This window comes from Natrix helvetica, assembly GCF_964273705.1.
Source record: "Natrix helvetica genome assembly, chromosome: Z".
NCBI lineage: Eukaryota > Metazoa > Chordata > Lepidosauria > Squamata > Natricidae > Natrix > Natrix helvetica.
In genome coordinates, this window is record NC_138554.1 from 59,607,512 (window position 1) to 59,624,794 (window position 17,283).

General features: G+C 40.5%; 1 protein-coding gene across 2 annotated transcripts in view; it reads right to left on the bottom strand.

Moving 5' to 3' along the window:
- YTHDC1 (YTH N6-methyladenosine RNA binding protein C1) overlaps positions 1 to 10,522 on the bottom strand; it is a 36,925-nt gene extending 26,403 nt beyond the window's left edge. For both annotated transcript variants that reach the window (XM_081933444.1, XM_081933443.1), the window contains exon 1: positions 10,229 to 10,522. In XM_081933444.1, coding sequence (XP_081789570.1) covers positions 10,229 to 10,256 — 28 coding nt within the window. In that variant the 5' untranslated portion in view covers positions 10,257 to 10,522. The remainder of the gene's footprint in view (positions 1 to 10,228) is intronic.
- Between the last annotated feature and the right edge of the window lie 6,761 nt (positions 10,523 to 17,283).

The following is a 17,283-nucleotide window of genomic DNA, read 5'->3' on the forward strand; positions in this document are numbered from 1 at the left end:
CTGAGTGCTTGCTTTTGGATGAGGCCTTATGGGACTTTTTGGTCTTTGACCCCTTGCTGCCAGAGGAACTTGTTGGTACTGGTGGTCCCCTGGGAGGTAGCAAGCCTGGAGGGGGAAAGAGCAGTTTGGGCCACTGCAAGGAGACAGGTTCCATCGCGCTTCTGCTGGCCTCTGGGCTCCCCAGATCCACCACATTGCTGTCGGCCATGTGGAGAAACAGGGAGGATAAGCACAAAATGGCTGCCACAGTGGGGCTCCGCCCACCTTCCAAAATGATGTTCGCGCCTTTTTAAGCCTCCCGCGCTGGGCTTGTCAGTCCATGGGCCGCACTGCTGCTCTCAGTGCTTCAGCGCCTGTCTGCCTGCTGTCTTAGCAGTTTCTCGTGGCTCTGCGGCCTCCTACCTCGCGCCACACTTCCACGCCTCCTCCAAAGCCTCGCTATGTGCCGGGAAGTGGAGGTGCGTTTAACCTGTGCTACCCTGCCACCGCTTGGCAAGAGGGTTCCTTCCCCAACTCCGGAGGCTGCTAAGGCCAAGGAGACAATCGCCTCAGCTGCAGCAGCAGTTCGTTTTTCTATGAGGCATTTCAATCAGCGTGCGGAAGAATTAACTCCCTGTCAGACTGAGGGAGAGCTGCGCGCACACGAGCCTGTAGATGGCAGTCTTGCCGGCAGCCAGGCTTTAGAGTCCTGGATCTGACAGTACTCAGAGTCAATGCAAACAGGAGTTTCCAGAATTATTCAGATTAATCGTAGCAATATAGATCAGAGATGGAATGGATAACACGACCGTCCCAGAGTGGATTGAGTCAGAAACTGGGTGGACCACTCATGGAGGCGGGTTATATAGGGGGTTAATTAATTAGTAATCAGTCCAATCAGAGCACGGACAGTGTCAACCAATGCAAGGATACTATCTCCACCCTTATTGAGAATGTGGAGTTCACTGTCTTCAAAAGAGTGGCCTTCATCTTTTAAATGCAGATGGACTTCTGAATCTTGTCCTGAACAAACCCATTAGGACGAGATCCAGCACCATCCAGTCAGTGTTTCAGAAGCTTCTTCGATGAGAAGCAAAACATCTTCAAAGAAAAACAAAGTTCAATAGCCTCCTGAAAAAGCATCTTTGGGACAACATGATCTGGATGACTGAGAATCTCCTTAGACAATCCTTTCAAAAGTTCCAAGAAGGCTCTAAAATAATGCAAATGACGAGGTGCCTGCAAGGAATATAAATCCTTCCATTTCCCATCATCCAGTCAGAGCTGAAGAAATGTCTTGGATGTGAAGTGAAATGTCTTCAAAGGAAAACAAGAAAGTCCAGTTGCCTCTTGAAAAAAAGCACCCTTGGACATTAATGTGAGGTTTTAGTCACTGGAGTTTACTTAATAAACCAATTAAAACAAGCCATGATTTAGTTCAGTATCTCAGTTAGTGGTAAAAAATAATCTGATTTGCAAGAACAATTTTTTAAAAGTATGAAAATTCTGCCATTTCCATTGCTGAACTGATTTAATAAGTTTCTATACTAATAGCTGACAATTATTTATAGCAAACCAGTACCAAATCTTGCAAAGAAAACTACAGGGACTTATCCAGGTATTTGTCATTGTCAACATTGACTTGAATGTTTAGAAAAACAAAACAAAACCCATAATCTATACCCGCCCAGAACACAGCATAAGGTAGCAATAAAATTGTAGGGGGAAGTTAAGATAACTAATCAATGTGATTATTTAAATAAATGAAAATATAAATGAATGTTTTTCTCAGCCTTTTCTGGTTTGGGGTGCATTAGTTAAAAATAAAGAGGTCCTTAGTTTAGAAAAAAAAACCTCCATTATCTTTTAGGTAGTTTAGAGGTCTCTAATAGCTATAATCCTATAATTATAATTATAATTATTATGTTAATCTTTGGTGAGATTCACAGCCTTTGGGGCTGGTTGGTAGCTCAATAGCTCGCGTCCTAACCAAGGACCTAGGAACTGTTAAGGTAACTTCGGAGGATATAAGTTGTTCCAAGTAGGGTGGTTTTTTTGTAGAGTAAGAATGTTGAAGTCAGATAAATTTAGAATTTCCGAACAGCGACGTAGCCCTTTAGGTATTGCTCCAAGGGCTCCAATTACAATTGGGATAACACATGATTTCTTTTTCCACAGTCGCTTAACCTCACTTTGCAAGCCCCGGTATTTTGTGATTTTTTCTTGCTGTTTATCTTCAATTCGTGCATCACCAGATATTGCAATGTCAATGAACAATACTTTTTTATTTTTCTACTACTACTATTATTACTATTACTATTATTATTATTTAAAACTGTGAAATTACAACTGCCAGTTCTTTAGCTGGTATTGGCTTCATATGAATTAAGTTCTAGAAGCTAGGACATCATAATGTATCAGCATAGTATATATGAGGATCCAAGCAATGTGACCATTTGTAAATTGACTATTACTATTATTATTATGTGGTTAATCTTTGGTGAGATTCACAGCCTTTGGGGCTGGTTGGTAGCCTAACAGCTCAAGTCCTAACCAAGGACCTAGAAACTGTTAAGGTAACATCGGAGGAAAAAAGCGGTTCCAAGTAGGGTGTTTTTTTGTAGAGTCAGAATGTTCAAGTCAGATAAATTTAGAATTTTCAAATAGTGAGGTAGCCCTTTAGGTATTGCTCCAAGGGCTCCAATTACAATTGGGACAACACATGATTTCTTTTTCCACAGTTGCTCAACCTCAATTTGCAAGTCGCAGTATTTTGTGATATTTTTTTTTTTTTGCTGTTTATCTTCAATTTGTGCATCACCAGGTATTGCAATGTCAATGAACTATTATTATTATTAGTAGTAGTACTACTACTAGTAGTAGTAGTATTATGCGAAATGTTTTGATCATGAAACCCTCTGATCTTAAACATTTCCAGTATTCTAGCCATGAAACCAAACACCTGTGGTTCAATAATTTTTGTTTTGAAGTGAAACAAAACCTGGTTGTTTCAAACACAATCATATTGAATGCTCTGACTGTTCTGAGGATTGCAACTAAGCTGCTATTTTGTGGCTTGTGACTGGGTTGTTTTCAAGCTCTGTCCACCCTAGCTGGTAGAGAAGCAGAGAGCAGTTATATCTCTGCTGCTATTGGTTTGACTGGATGAGGTGATGTGAGAGATTGTTGAAAGGAAAAGAACATTGAGGTACATGGCCCAATAAAAAAGAATGCTTCCAGCTGTACACCTGTGTGGTAAGTTACTACTGTTAATTACTTTTAAAGAACTATTTAAAGAACTATCAGTTCATCACATAGACTAACTAACATCTTATGGTATATAGGTAGTCATCAACCTATGTCCAAAATTTATGTTGCTGAGAAATTTGTTAAGTGGGTTTTGGCCGATGTTATGATTTCTTGCCAGTTAGTGAATCACTGTAGCTGTTAAATTAATAACACAGTTGTTAAGTGAATCTGGCTTCCTTCCTCACTGACTTTGCTTGTGAGAAAGTCAAAAAAGGTGATCATATGATCCTAGAATATGAAATCGTCATAAATATGAACCAGTTACCAAGCATCTGAATGTAAATCACATGACCATAGGGATGCTGCAATGGTCATAAGTGTGAAAAATGGTCATAACATCACTTTTTTCAGTGGCGTTGTAACTCCAAATGGTCACTAAGCAACTGTTGTAAATCAAGGATTACCTGTACTTTATTTTTCAGATATTAAAAGATATGCCTCATATGCAAATATTGCTGAAGCTGTTAAGACTGTATAAAATGAAGATTACTATTACAGTGTTGTTTGGGATGGCTTGTTAAGCTCTGGATGTACTCTGTGCACCCTCATGTAACCTCCTGTGTTGAGCTTAAAAAAGCATTGAAAAAAAAATCTAAGTATGGTTTGTTGAAGATAATTGATTTGTTGAGCTCTTGCATTCTTATCATCCTGCCTTGTTCTTCTAATGCTAATGTTAGTTGTGAAATTAGGAAAATCAGCAATCACTCAAAAAGGCAAACAGAATATGATCTACAATGAACATCATTATTGCTTCTGCTAAATATGGCACAGATTGCAAAAATAGAAGCTGATAGAAATTAAATCTGAAATTTGAATAACCTTTACCTTAATTTGATCACTAGCAAGATTTGGAAGTTTAATATAATGGTCATATTTTTACTTTGGTGAATCATTATCTTTCTATTTTAAAAGTAGGATAAATAGAAGCATCTATTGACTTTTACCTACTAACACCAGACAAAGCTCCCCTTGCCAGCACATACATTCAAATGCAAAAGATGTGACTATTACCACAACACGTTAATCTACAATTCATAAAATTAATGTCCTAGAGGCAGTAAAGACAGATTCACAGAAAGATAAGTATCATCCTTTCTAGCTTTACAGTGAGTAGTATTCCAGGAAATTTAAAAATGCTGGCTGGCCTTCAGTGAATAATTTAATAACTTTTAAAGAAGGAAGATTGAGATTGTATCTAGAATTTAAATCACTTGGGGAAAAGATTGGCTGTCCACTAAATGTTTAAGTGTAGGATGAAACTTAGCTGATAAACTCTTTTTTGCACTATGCTGTATGGTTAATATCTCATTAATTGATAAATTGATCACTCAGATCCGGACAGGCTTGGACTCTGACTGGGTAGATTCGGGCGAGCCGACAGGGATGATTCTTGAGGAGACTATCTGGGATGGGTTTGACCCTGTGACCTCCGAAGGCATGGACAGGATTATGGGGGGACTCAGTGCTGCCACTTGTGTGCTGGACCCGTGTCCCTCTTGGTTAGTTTCGGCTTCCCGGGAGGTGACACGAGGCTGGCTCCAGGCGATTACCAACGCTTCATTGAGAGAGGGGTTCTTTCCCACCGCCTTGAAGGAGGCGGTGGTGAGGCCCCTCCTCAAGAAGCCTTCCTTGGACCCAGCTTCTTTAGCCAACTATCGTCCGGTCTCCAACCTTCGCTTTGTAGCGAAGGTTGTCGAGAGTGTGGTAGCACGTCAGCTTCCCCAGTACCTGGATGAAGCTGTCTACCTGGATCCGTTTCAGTCGGGTTTCAGGCCCGGGTACAGCACAGAGACGGTACTGGTCGCGTTGGTCGATGATCTCTGGCGGGCCCGGGACAGGGGCTGTTCCTCTGTCCTGGTCCTATTAGACCTCTCGGCGGCTTTCGATACCATCGACCATGGTATCCTACTGCAACGACTCGGGGGGTTGGGAGTGGGGGGCACCGTCTTACGGTGGTTCTCCTACCTGTCGGATCGGTCGCAGTTTATGTTGACTGGAGGGCAGAGATCGATCCCCAGGCGCGTCACTTGTGGGGTGCCCCAGGGGTCGGTTCTCTCACCCCTCCTGTTCAACATATACATGAAACCGCTGGGTGAGATCATCCGTGGTTTTGGGGTATGGTATCAACAATATGCTGATGATACCCAACTTTTCATCTCTACCCCAAACCACCAAACGATGCCCTTGATGTGATGTCCCGATGCCTGGAGGCTGTGCGGATCTGGATGGGGAGGAACAGACTCAAGCTCAATCCCTCCAAGACTGAGTGGCTGTGGTTCCCGGCATCCCAATTTGTACATCTTGTTCCATCTTTGATGATAGGGGGAGAAATTTTAGCCCCCTCAGAGAAGGCTCGCAATCTGGGAGTCCTCCTGGATACACGGCTTAGTTTAGAAGAACACCTGACGGCCGTGACCAGGGGGGCCTTTTACCAGGTTCGCCTGGTACGCCAGTTGCGCCCCTTCCTGGATCGGGATGCTCTGTGCACAGTCACTCATGCCCTCGTCCTTTCTCGCCTGGACTACTGCAATGCTCTCTACATGGGGCTGCCCTTGGAAGAGCACCCGGAGGCTTCAGCTGGTCCAGAATGCGGCCGCGCGGGTTGTCATGGGGGTACCTAGGTGCTCCCATGTCACACCCCTTTTAGGCGGCCTGCACTGGTTGCCGGTTGTTTTCCGGGTGCGATTCAAGGTATTAATTATGACCTTTAAAGCGCTCCATGGCTTAGGCCCAGGGTACCTGCGAGACCACCTACTGCCACCAGTAGCCTCCCACCGTCCAGTATGATCCCACAGAGTTGGCCTCCTCAGGGTGCCGTCAGCCAAGCAGTGTCGGCTGGTGACCCCAAGGGGGGAGAGCCTTCTCTGTGGGAGCACCTTCCCTCTGGAATGAGCTGCCCCCGGAGCTCCGCATAATCCCTGACCTCCGGTCCTTCCGACGCGCCCTAAAAAGTTGGCTTTTCCAGCAAGCCGGCCTGGCCTGTTAATGTTAATGTTAATTTATTTTAAATGTACTGTTTCTTTTTTTTAAAAAAAAAATCGGTTTGGTCTTTTTGGAATTGGGTTTAATCTTTTTTTAACTTTTGTGATGTGTGTTTTTAATGTTGTACACCGCCCTGAGTCCTTTGGAGAAGGGCGGCATATAAATCCAAATAAACCTAAACCTAAACCTAAAGTGGTTAAATCAGAGTCGGGGCGGCAGCCTTCAACATAGCTGACAAGATGCTGGCTTTTTGTCAAAGCAAATGGAACAGGAGGGGAGTGAAAGAGATGAAAGACCTGGTAAGAAAATTTATCTAACCCACAGCCATAAATTAAACCTGGAGAAGGTGAAGAAATTTTGAGAACATAAATAATATTGATGGTCAGATCGGGACTTTCTTTTTCCAAAAGAAAAGGAAGAAAGAAAGGTAGAGGGTTGTAACCCTAGCCCCTCCAGAAGGTCTTTGTTTGAAACGCTTTCAGACAGGAAGATAGAAAGCAGAGAAGTGACAAACCCACTCAATTATAAACTCTAAATTTGGTTTTGGATTTGAAATAGAAACCAATCTCAAAGGGTTTACTTTTACTTTGTTTGAATTCCTTCCAGCTAATATAATCAAGAAAAACTGATTATGATTCACTGATAATGGGTAACCTAATCTTGACTGTGCGGGAAGTTTTAATTAACCAACTGCCATAAATCAGAATTTGGAAAAGCAGGAGGCAAAGAGAAACATCTGGCTGATTGCAAGCTTGTTACAAGTGATTTATTTTGAGCAGTTAGCAAAGCAAAGAATAAATATGGGACTCAAGACCTGGGAAATATGAAGGTTTTTTTTCTCCTCTCTCTTCTTTTTTTTTCTCTTCTGCAAAAGATTAAGATGGTGCCAGCTTCTCTTCTGGTTTCAAAGTAGTTGGATTAACTAAATTTAAGGTGGACCAGAATTTTGAAATAAGATTTGTATAACTAACTGCAATCTTGGAACTGGATATTAAGGAAGAACAAAAGACTAAGATGGCTCACACTGCTTTTCCCTATAGCAGTTAAAGTAGATAAACTTAAGGTGGATTAGAACTCTGAAACAAGAATTGTATAACTAACTATAACTTTGGAACTGGACATCATGGAAAACTGGGAATTAGTAGAACTATGTGAAATTATTCAAAAATAAGTATAAATCATTAAAATCAAGCCTAAATAGAATTCTGAACCCAGGAAATCAGAGATCTAAAGAAGAATTCAAAGAAGAAGAAGGGAGGCAAGACAACGAAGGGGGAGAAATAAAAAGCAGACAAAAAACTCCATCAGTCTTGGCAGTGGTATAGGGAAAACTGTAAAAAGAGGAGGTGTCCCAACAAAAGGGAATAAAAAGCAGACAAAAGTGGTTTTGGAGGTTGTTAGTGGCATAAGGAAAATTGATGTAGAATACTATGCCCCAACAAAGAGAAATATAAAATACTCTTGTGAGGGTGGCCTGGGGAAAATTGATGGCAGTGGAGGTGTTAAAATAAAGAAAAGGGAGAAGACAGGAACAGAGAAGTGGGACAAAAGACTTACTAGGACATAATAATGAAAAGATAATTTAAAAAGGCCAAAATATATGGAATATGGATAAATATGAAACTGATATGGGGAGGTTGTAAAGCAGAGGTTTGTGATTCACTTTTATACAGGATAATTAAACTGAGTTGCAAATTGACTGAAAATGACAACATGGGTTAAAATATATGAATGTGGATATAGACAGAATTTTTAAGTTGATGAATGAAGTGAGATGTTTACTGTTTGTTATTGTACTTAATAGATTAAGGGAATTGTAATGAACATTGAACAGCGAGATTTGTCATTTATAGACAATTTAAGGGTAATCTAATCCAAGATATAAAAAATGGAGAGGGAACATGGAATATATCTACAATGGGAAACTATTGAGATTTAAAGACAGAACCACAAATTGGGGGTGCGTAAGGATGTGTAATTATATAAAGATAATGATGAGAATAGCTAGGAATTGTAACCAGGTCTACATCTCGACCAAAATTAGGCTCTGGGAGAGGGGGTTAAAAGCACAATGACTATATATGTATACTTTCTTGTTCTATTTTTTTAAAGAAAGGAGGAGAATATATGTTAAAATTAAATATATCTTTTGAAAAGGAACTATAAATACCCTCAACATAAAATGGAGCTTGCTCAGAAGCTGAAATACACCAAGTAAATGAGATGAAGAGTGGGAAAAAAGGAGAGAGGTAAGGGAAGAAGAGAGTAATAGGAGTGTGGGCAAGGAGGGGGGAAGAGGAGGAGAGAAGTGAGAAGTGGAAAGGGGGGAGAGGAGGAGAGAGGAAGGGGAAGTAGAGTAGGGAAGAATGACAGAGGGAAGAAAGGAAGTAGAGAGGGGGAGGAGAGAGAGGGAGAAGAAAGTGATGGATAAGGACAAATACGGTGTATGGAGAGCAAAAGAGCTAATAATTGTGTTTTGGGAGTTAATGGTAAGATGAATTGATGCAAACATTTAATAATACAAAACGATGCTGGCTATGTAATAGTATACATGTGATTATATGTTATGAAAATGAAAAAATAAAAAACCTTACCACACAAAAAAACTACTACAGGTAGTCTTCGACTTATAACAGTTCATTTAGTGACCATTCAAAGTTACAACAGCACTAAAAAGTCACTTATGACCATTTTTCACAGTTACAATCTTTGCAGCATCCCGTAATCATGTGATTAAAATTCACATGCTTAGCAACAGGTTCACATTAATGACTGTTGTTGCGATCACCCTTTGTGACTTTCTGACAAGCAAAATCAATGTGGAAACCAGATTCACTTAACAACAGTTACTAATTTATCAACTGCATTGATTCACTTACCAAGAAAGTGGCAAGAAAGGTCATAAAATGGGGCAAAACTAGTCTATACTGTATTATCTAATTCTGTAATATCATTGAAATAAATGTTGACTCTTCCACTAATCCTGATCTTCAAACACAGGCATATGAGAGACTTAAGTTTATGTAGAAGCATATTAATTTTATTCCTATTATTTGGTATGCTTTTTCTCTCACCTTTTCTGCAATAGTTCAGTGCAGCTGTCCATTAATTCTCACAACAATCTTATGAAAGAGGCTGAGTTGAAAGAGTGATTCTCTGAAAATCACCTCATGAGCTTAAGTGGGCAGAGCTAGTCTTCAAGCCGGGCCTCCCCAGTCTTATTTGCAGTATAGAGATGTCTTTCCCTATGTTTCAGGTAAGCTCTTACCTACTATGTAGTTATTAAACATTAACACATGGAGTGAACATTTGAAGTTTCTCCAAAAGCTGTATATGAAATCAAAAATCTAATATATCACAGCAGCTGCACATGCAAAGTATAAACTCAGATTCTTGTGTTCCAAATCAACCTTAAATAACGGCTTTATCATTTCAGCTTCAGTTGCACACCTAGATAATAGGACAGGCTCACCTTGAGGGCGAATTGCGATTATCAAAATACGAACGGGTAATAAAAACCGGAATCAATAATGCGGCAATAAAAGTGGTTCACGAAAATTACGTCCTACATATTTTTAAGGGAAAAGATTAATTCTTTCGCAATCCATCCGTGCTCGCCCCAGGCTAGATCCCATGCAATGAAATCAAACTCTTTTCAGTCTTCAATCTGGTTTCCTGACCTGAGCTTTAAGATCACTGTTAAACGGCCAAAACCTCCCTTAGTTTGACTCTTGCAGGAGACGGAAAGCAGTAATTAGCGTTAACTCTTAACCCCCTGGCCGACTCTTTTTCGTAAGAGGGAAAGACGTGGTTTTACTTCAGGGCAGGCAAGGACCGCCCGTCGTGGGCCGACTGCGCGCCACTCCCACCGCTAACCGCGCTTTCCCACGTTCTTACGGGCAGCCCCGCTGCCATGGCAGCATGCGGTACAGGAGGAGGAAAGGGACCCATTCCGTACCTTTTTCTTCCCGACTCTCGGCCGCCATCCTTTTCCCGCAGCCGCTCCTGGATGGAATAAGCAGAGCGATCGCCGCTCAGAGAGGCAACCCACTTGGTGACGAACGAGGGAAGCAAGTGGCAGACGAGATACAACAACGGTCCAGCAGGAATATATATGTATATATTCTCAGTGGCTACCCAGCCAAAATGGAGGCTCCCTTCAGAACCCACTTCTTCCTCCTCCTCCTCCTCCTCCTTCCTCTTCCTTCCTCTCCTCCGTCCTGACTTCCTACGCGACAATTCTCTCGCTCCCACAATGCCCTTCGCGACGACGCCCCAAACGTCACAAGACGCGGCGTCGGCGGAAGTGGCCGCTCGCCATTCCTAGAGAGGGAGCCGGGTTCCTTGCGCTCTTGTCCCAGCGGAAGCCCTGAAAGCCTGCAAAGTACTCCTGAGAAGAAGCGGGAAACCGGCCTAGGGAGATCATCATGCCCAACCAATCTCAGGATAGGTTGGGCGTCATTGGGGCTTTGAGGCGTGGGGGGGGGGAGGGCAGGAGAGAATGACCTCAGCCTTCTCTCCCTCCCGTCCCAAAGCAGCGCTGGCAGTTTCCGGCGCTCCTGCTCTTTCGACCCAAATTGTATTTGGGTTTGAACTGTGTGATTTGTTTCGCGCAATTGAAAAGCCGTTTTCAAAGGCAGTGGATTGCGTCTGCCTTCCAAGAGCTACCAAATTAGTGGGAGCAGAGACCGAGAGGGGGAAAGGCTATTAGATAAATGTGCAATTTATTGTTGCAATAGATAAGAAGCTTCAATAGATAAGCCTCAGTCTGCCTTTGAATCCGACGCATTTGCAGCAGAATGCTTGTTCAGTCACAAGCACATTTAGTTGTTCTCGCTGGTGGGGTGGGGGCAAAAGTTTCACAACTTATTCTCACCATTTCCATTTCATTGAATAGAGTAAAATTAGAGTTGGAAGGGACCTTGCAGGTCTTCTAGTCCAACCCCCTACTTAGGCAGGAAATCCTATACCATTTCAGAGAAATGGTTATCCAATCTCTTCTTAAAAACTAGCAGTGTTGGAGCATTCACAACTTCTGGAGGCAAGTTGTTCCACTGATCAATTATTTGTTCTAATTGCCAGGAAATTCCTCCTTAGTTCTAGGTTGCTTCTCTTCTTGATTAGAGTTTCCATCCATTAGTTCTGTCCTGCCATCAGGTGCTTTGGCTAATAGCTTCACTCCCTCTTCTTTTGGTAACATCGATACAGGAATACTTATATCATGTCTCCCCTAGTTCTTATTTTCATTAAACTAGATATACCCAATTCCAGCAACCAACTGTTTTAGCCTCCAGTTCCCCAATCATCTCTGCACTCTTTCTAGAGTCTCAACATCTTTTTTACAAAACTGGATGCAAGGCATTATAAAGTAGTATTAACACTTCACATGAACATGATTCTATTCCTCTGTTTATGCAGCCTAGAATTTTTTTTGGCACCTGCAGCACATTGCTGACTCATATTTAAATGATTGTCCTCTAGGACTCCACGATCTCTCTCACAGTTACTACTATTGAGCAAGGTACCTACATGTAGATGCAGTCCCATTGAGGACTACATGTTGAGTGTCATTAATCAGCCAGTTACAAATCCATCTGGTGGTAAGGCTCTCTAACCCACATTTTTCTATCTTACCAAGTGATAGGTTATGATCTATCATTAGAGGTGTCAAACTCAAGGCCTGGGGGCGGAATCCGGCACCCAGGGTGCTTAGATCTGGCCCAGGGAACCTCCCTGGAAACAGCAAAGGAGCCTCCCACGGTGCTTCTGCCAGCAAAAATGCAGCTCATGAGGGCAGTGCGTGGTCTTCCCAAGCTTTGTTTTCGGCGCAACTGCCTCTTGCAACTCTGCCAATGAAAACAGAGCTCGGTTTTTCTGGCAGAGCATTTGGGCCACCACAGGTGCCTCCAATTTGATTGATATCAAGCTATCCATGCCCACCCTGACCATGCCCACCTGCCCCCCTCAAAGTCAGACACAACCTGGATGTGGCCCTCAATGAAATCGAGTTTGACATTTCTGGTCTATTTTATCAAATGCCTTACTGAAGTACAAGTTGATTAAATCCACCGTATTCTATTAATTTTGTCACTGTCGAATAATGCAATAAGATTTGTCTGGCATGATCTGTTTTTGACAAGCCCATGTGGCCTTTTGGTTATTACTTTATTTTCCCCTAGGACGGTGTTCGCAAATTTGTTGTTTGATTATCTTTTCCAGAATCTTCCCAGGTATTGAAGTCAGGCTATTAGGTCTATAGTTTCCTGGATCTATTTTTTTTTTCTTTTTTGAAGATGGGAATTACATCAACTCTTTCCCAGTCTTCTGGCAGTTCCCCAATGCTCCAGGATCTTTGAAAGATATAGTCCAGTGGTTCTGAGATCACATTCGCCAGTTCCTTTAGAACCTTGGGAGTGTAATCCATCTGGTCTTGATAATTTGAACTCATCTAGAGTAGTCAGGTGCTCACTTACCATTTTCTTCCCTATTTTAACTTGTGTTCCTGATTTGTTGTTTGTGGTGCTGTTTTTGATAGGTTGGACTGGTTTTTTCCTTTCTGTAAAGACAGATGCAAAAAACGAGTTAACTAGTTTCCTTTTTTCTCCCTGTTGCTTGTCACCTTCTTGCCACTTTCTCCTACTAATGGACCAATTGTTTCCTTGATCTTTTTCTTGCTTTTAACATGTTGAAAGAAGCTTTTTTTGCTATTTTTGACTTTTTTTTGCAAGCCTTGGTTCATTTGAGCTGTAGCTTTCCTAACTTCATCTTTGCAGGATCGGGCTATTTGCTGATATTCTGCCCTAGTTATGTGTCCCTCTTTATACTTTTTATACGTGTCCTTGGCTGTAAATTGGCTGTAAAGGGAGCGGGTTAAGCACTGGACATGTCAGACCCAATGATGCTCCTGGGGTTTCAGATGTGGCTAGGATGGCAGTTGCAGCAGCCTAGTTTTACATCTTGGGTGTTGCTGTCAATTTTCAGTATGGGTAGCCAGGTAGTCTGGACAAGAAAAAGCAAAAATAAAATAAAAGCTTCTAACAACAATGTCATGTGTCCAAAGGGAACCAGAGGCCTGCAGCAGAATGCAGCCCCTTCCCAAGTTATGGGGAAAATTACTCCCCGAAAAATTTCTGGTGAGACCAACACTTATTTATTTATTTATTTATTTATTTATTTATTTATTTATTTATTTATTATTTATTTATTTATTTATTTATTTATTTATTTATTTATTTATTTATTTATTTATTTATTTATTTTTTTATTTATTTATTTATTTATTTATTTATTTATTTGGATTTATAAACCGCCCCCTCTCCCAAAAAGGGACTCGGGGCGGTGTACAGTCAATGAAACACAGATAAAATACATAAATAACAATATAAATAATATATAAACAATTAAATACTTGAGCATTTGAGTGGAGGAGGTGAGACTGTACAAAGAAATAAATATAGTATAAAAGCCCTAAAACATCCCAATTAAAATACCCAAACCCAATTAAAATATATCCCCGGGAGGTAAGACTAAGAGTGTGCCAGGCCAGCTAATTGAAACAGGTGAGTCTTTAGTTTTTGACGGAAGGAACGGAGGTCAGTGGTGCTTCTGATGTCGGGGGGGGGGAGGTCATTCCAGAGGGTTGGGCCCATCACAGAGAAGGACCTACTCCTAGGTGTCGCCCGCTGGCATTGCCTCATGCCTTCGCCTTCTACTTTGCTGTTTAGTTTTTCTCCTCTTTTTGAGAGGGGGGAGGGTTAACAGAATGCAGACATTTAATATTTTATAGCAGTCAGATGCATGTTGGGGCTGCAAAAAAATGTTAAACTAATCACCAGAATGAGTTCTGATCATTGCCTAATTGTCTCATTTCCCCATTTTAATGATTGTAATAGTTTGTTAGCATGTATAACATTATTTAGTGTTTGATTTTCCTTTTGGATGCATATTTTGGAAGGTTTGTAGGTTACCCTGAGAAAATGGGATTTGAAGAATACTATTCAATAAATTATTATATTATTATTTTGAATATTTTGCTGTTCTTTTTTTGTATTTTTGTATTGTGTTTATATTTTACTGGTTACTGGATTCTGCGACCATAGTCTAACAATTTGTTTAAATGTAATCTATAGTTCACACATAAATAGCTAAATCAAAATCAAATAAGCCCACACATATTGAGATATTATGTGAACAAGGCAACAGGATAAACTATACTGGGGATTTCTATTGGCTTACAATGTTATGCAATACCAGCCTGCATTTCTCTATGGTAAGATAATCCTTTAGAACTCATTGGGGTAGTGGTTAAGGCATCAAGCTAAAATTTGGAAGACCACGAGTTCTAGTTCCACTTTAAGCACAAAGCCAGGTAGGTGACTTTGGTTCAGTCACTTTCAGTCCTAAAGGCTGAATATGGCAATGGCAAATAGCTTCTTGAAAATCTTGTCAAGAAAACTTTAGGAATTAGTTCAAGCAGTTGTCAGGAGTCAAACAAAACTGACTTGAAGGCTTGTGCACACACAAAATAAGGTAATCCTTTTTCTATAGTGTCAAATGGACATGATTACACCTTTACTTTGAGTAGTAGCAATGCAAACTACAGTTAGCATACTCATTTTTGAAGCATTTTAATCTTTATTACAACAACACTCCTGCACAAGTAATCCTATTGTAAGGGTTTATTGATTACATTTAAATGCTGCTCAATTCCCAGTGATTGGGCAGTTTACAAATTAATATTAAAACAAAACAAAAGAACAAAGATTGCAAAAGTAATAAACCTAGATGAGAACAAAATAAAACAAGGCCTGGAGAAAGCAGGTTTTTAGGACCCTTTGACAGATTGGAAGGATAGGGGCCATTCAAATCTTGAGTGGGGGGGTGTCAATCCAGAAGGCAGGTGCTACTATATAGAAGATGTGCTTCTAGGATCCTGATAGATGATATTATTAATGTGGTTTTCTATTCACCAGAGGGAAATTGTCATCAGGTGCAAGAAATCAGGAAACAAGGCTGTTCAATTGAATATACCGTATTTTTAGAGTATAAGACACACCTTTTCTCCCCTAAAAGAGGGTGGAAATTTGGGTGTGTCTTATACTCTGAATGCAGTTTTTTGGAAACCGTTTTTCAGCCCTAATGAGGTGCCAACAAGTGAAGCTCCTTTAGCACCTCATTAGAGCTGAATATTCAAAAAAAAAAGCTTCGAATGTTCCCCCCCCCCTCCTCATTCCAGCTGGGAAAAGCCAACTTCTCTCAAAAAGATTTGAAGACTGCTTTAAGGGGTACTTTTGTCCAGCTTCTATTTTGGGGAGATAATCCTCTCAAGGGCAAGGCAGAGTTTTCCTGCAGCTACTTGATTTCTATTCTTTTGGGGATAATCCCTTTAAGGGCAGGCAGGGATTTTTCCTATAGCTATCTGAGTTGGTTTCCTTCAGGCAAGTGCTGGGCTGGTTTGTTGATTCAGTTTTGTTACATTTTAAGTGCTTGTGCTTTTGGCTGAATGACCAGATCTAGTTAAGATATCCCCTCCCCTCTTGCTGAGGAAAGAATTTTATTATACTATTGTGTTTGCTTGCTTTTCTAGTGCTATGGGAATAAAAATGAATACCTGGTAAGAATTGTTTTTCCTAATTTCCTCCCCCAAAACTATCTTATACTCTGAAAAATACAGTAGATTTATTCATTTGCTAACACTCTACAAGAATCTGAACTACTGATTGTCAATACAAATTAATGGTACTTAACAGTCAACTGAATTCAAGGTGGACTGGATTTATATCTCTTGTGGGTGTGAAGGGACTTGCCACTGATGATGTACTTGATCCCTCTGGTTCAATCTAGTCATCTACAATTGTTTTTAGTGATTGCAGCAGCAGTAGCAGCATATCACTGGCATATACTGTATTTTAAGGAATAGTTTATGCTTTCATATTCCTAGGTCATTCTATTTTGTTTTTTAGTAACTATTGTGTTATGTAGTAGCATGATGGCATCATGGTCAAATTAAAACAACTTTTAGCCTCCAGAAGAAGCTGGGAGGGAAAAAAATTCCAGAGAAATCCTTCAATGTATTTTCCCTTATTTTATTATTAAATGTGGGGAGGGATATGTTCATGGGCATATACTGTTATAGTTTGAATGATGGAATTTGCTTAAATTAGTGTGTTGCAAATACAAATTTCTGCTGTCCTGGAAGTAGGTATGTGCAAGTTTCACACTAAAGTTTTTAATTTGAAAACAGTTATTGAACTTGTTCTCCTATTTCAAGCTTAGTGAATGTTTGGATTTTTTATGGCTGTTTAGAACTGAAAACAAGGTGCTCAAAACCTAACACGTTTTAAGTCAAAATGTTTTACCCAGTGTTCGGTTACTTCTCTTCACTTATCAACCATAGTTACAAACCATATATTTCTATGAGAGAAATCATTTTGCATTCAGAGCCAAAATTTTAATAGAATCAAGTAGGTAAGCAGAATGATTTACTCTTCTACCTGTTATTTATTCATTCATATAACGTATATGACTATCCATGTCAAACATGATTCTACTGGGATATAATAAGCAATTAAAAAACAGGATAAAAACAAAAAAGCCCATGTTGATTATATTTGTCATAATTCAACATATGACCACCAAACAGCTTTTGCATTTATTTGACCAGAAAAGCAACAAATGAGGAATTGGTCACTAGATGGTGCTAATATCATATGTATAATTTAATGATGCATTATACTAGTGTTGGAAGATCAAAGGTTTCCTGGTTCATTCCCAGCCAGGAGTCACTGCCGACGCTTAGAAGAAAGTTTCGTGAAGACAGCCGCCTGAAAGTTATGAGCTTTATTGAAGGAAAAAGGAACGGGAAGGATGAGACGCAGCTCTGTCGTTCCCGGGTCTGCAGCACCATATAGTTTGGTTTTTCCTTACATACAGTTCTTCTTGCCCCTGGCTATAGTGTAAATTTCAATGAGAATAAAAGTTCCTTTATTCTGGATGATCGTTCTGATATTGATT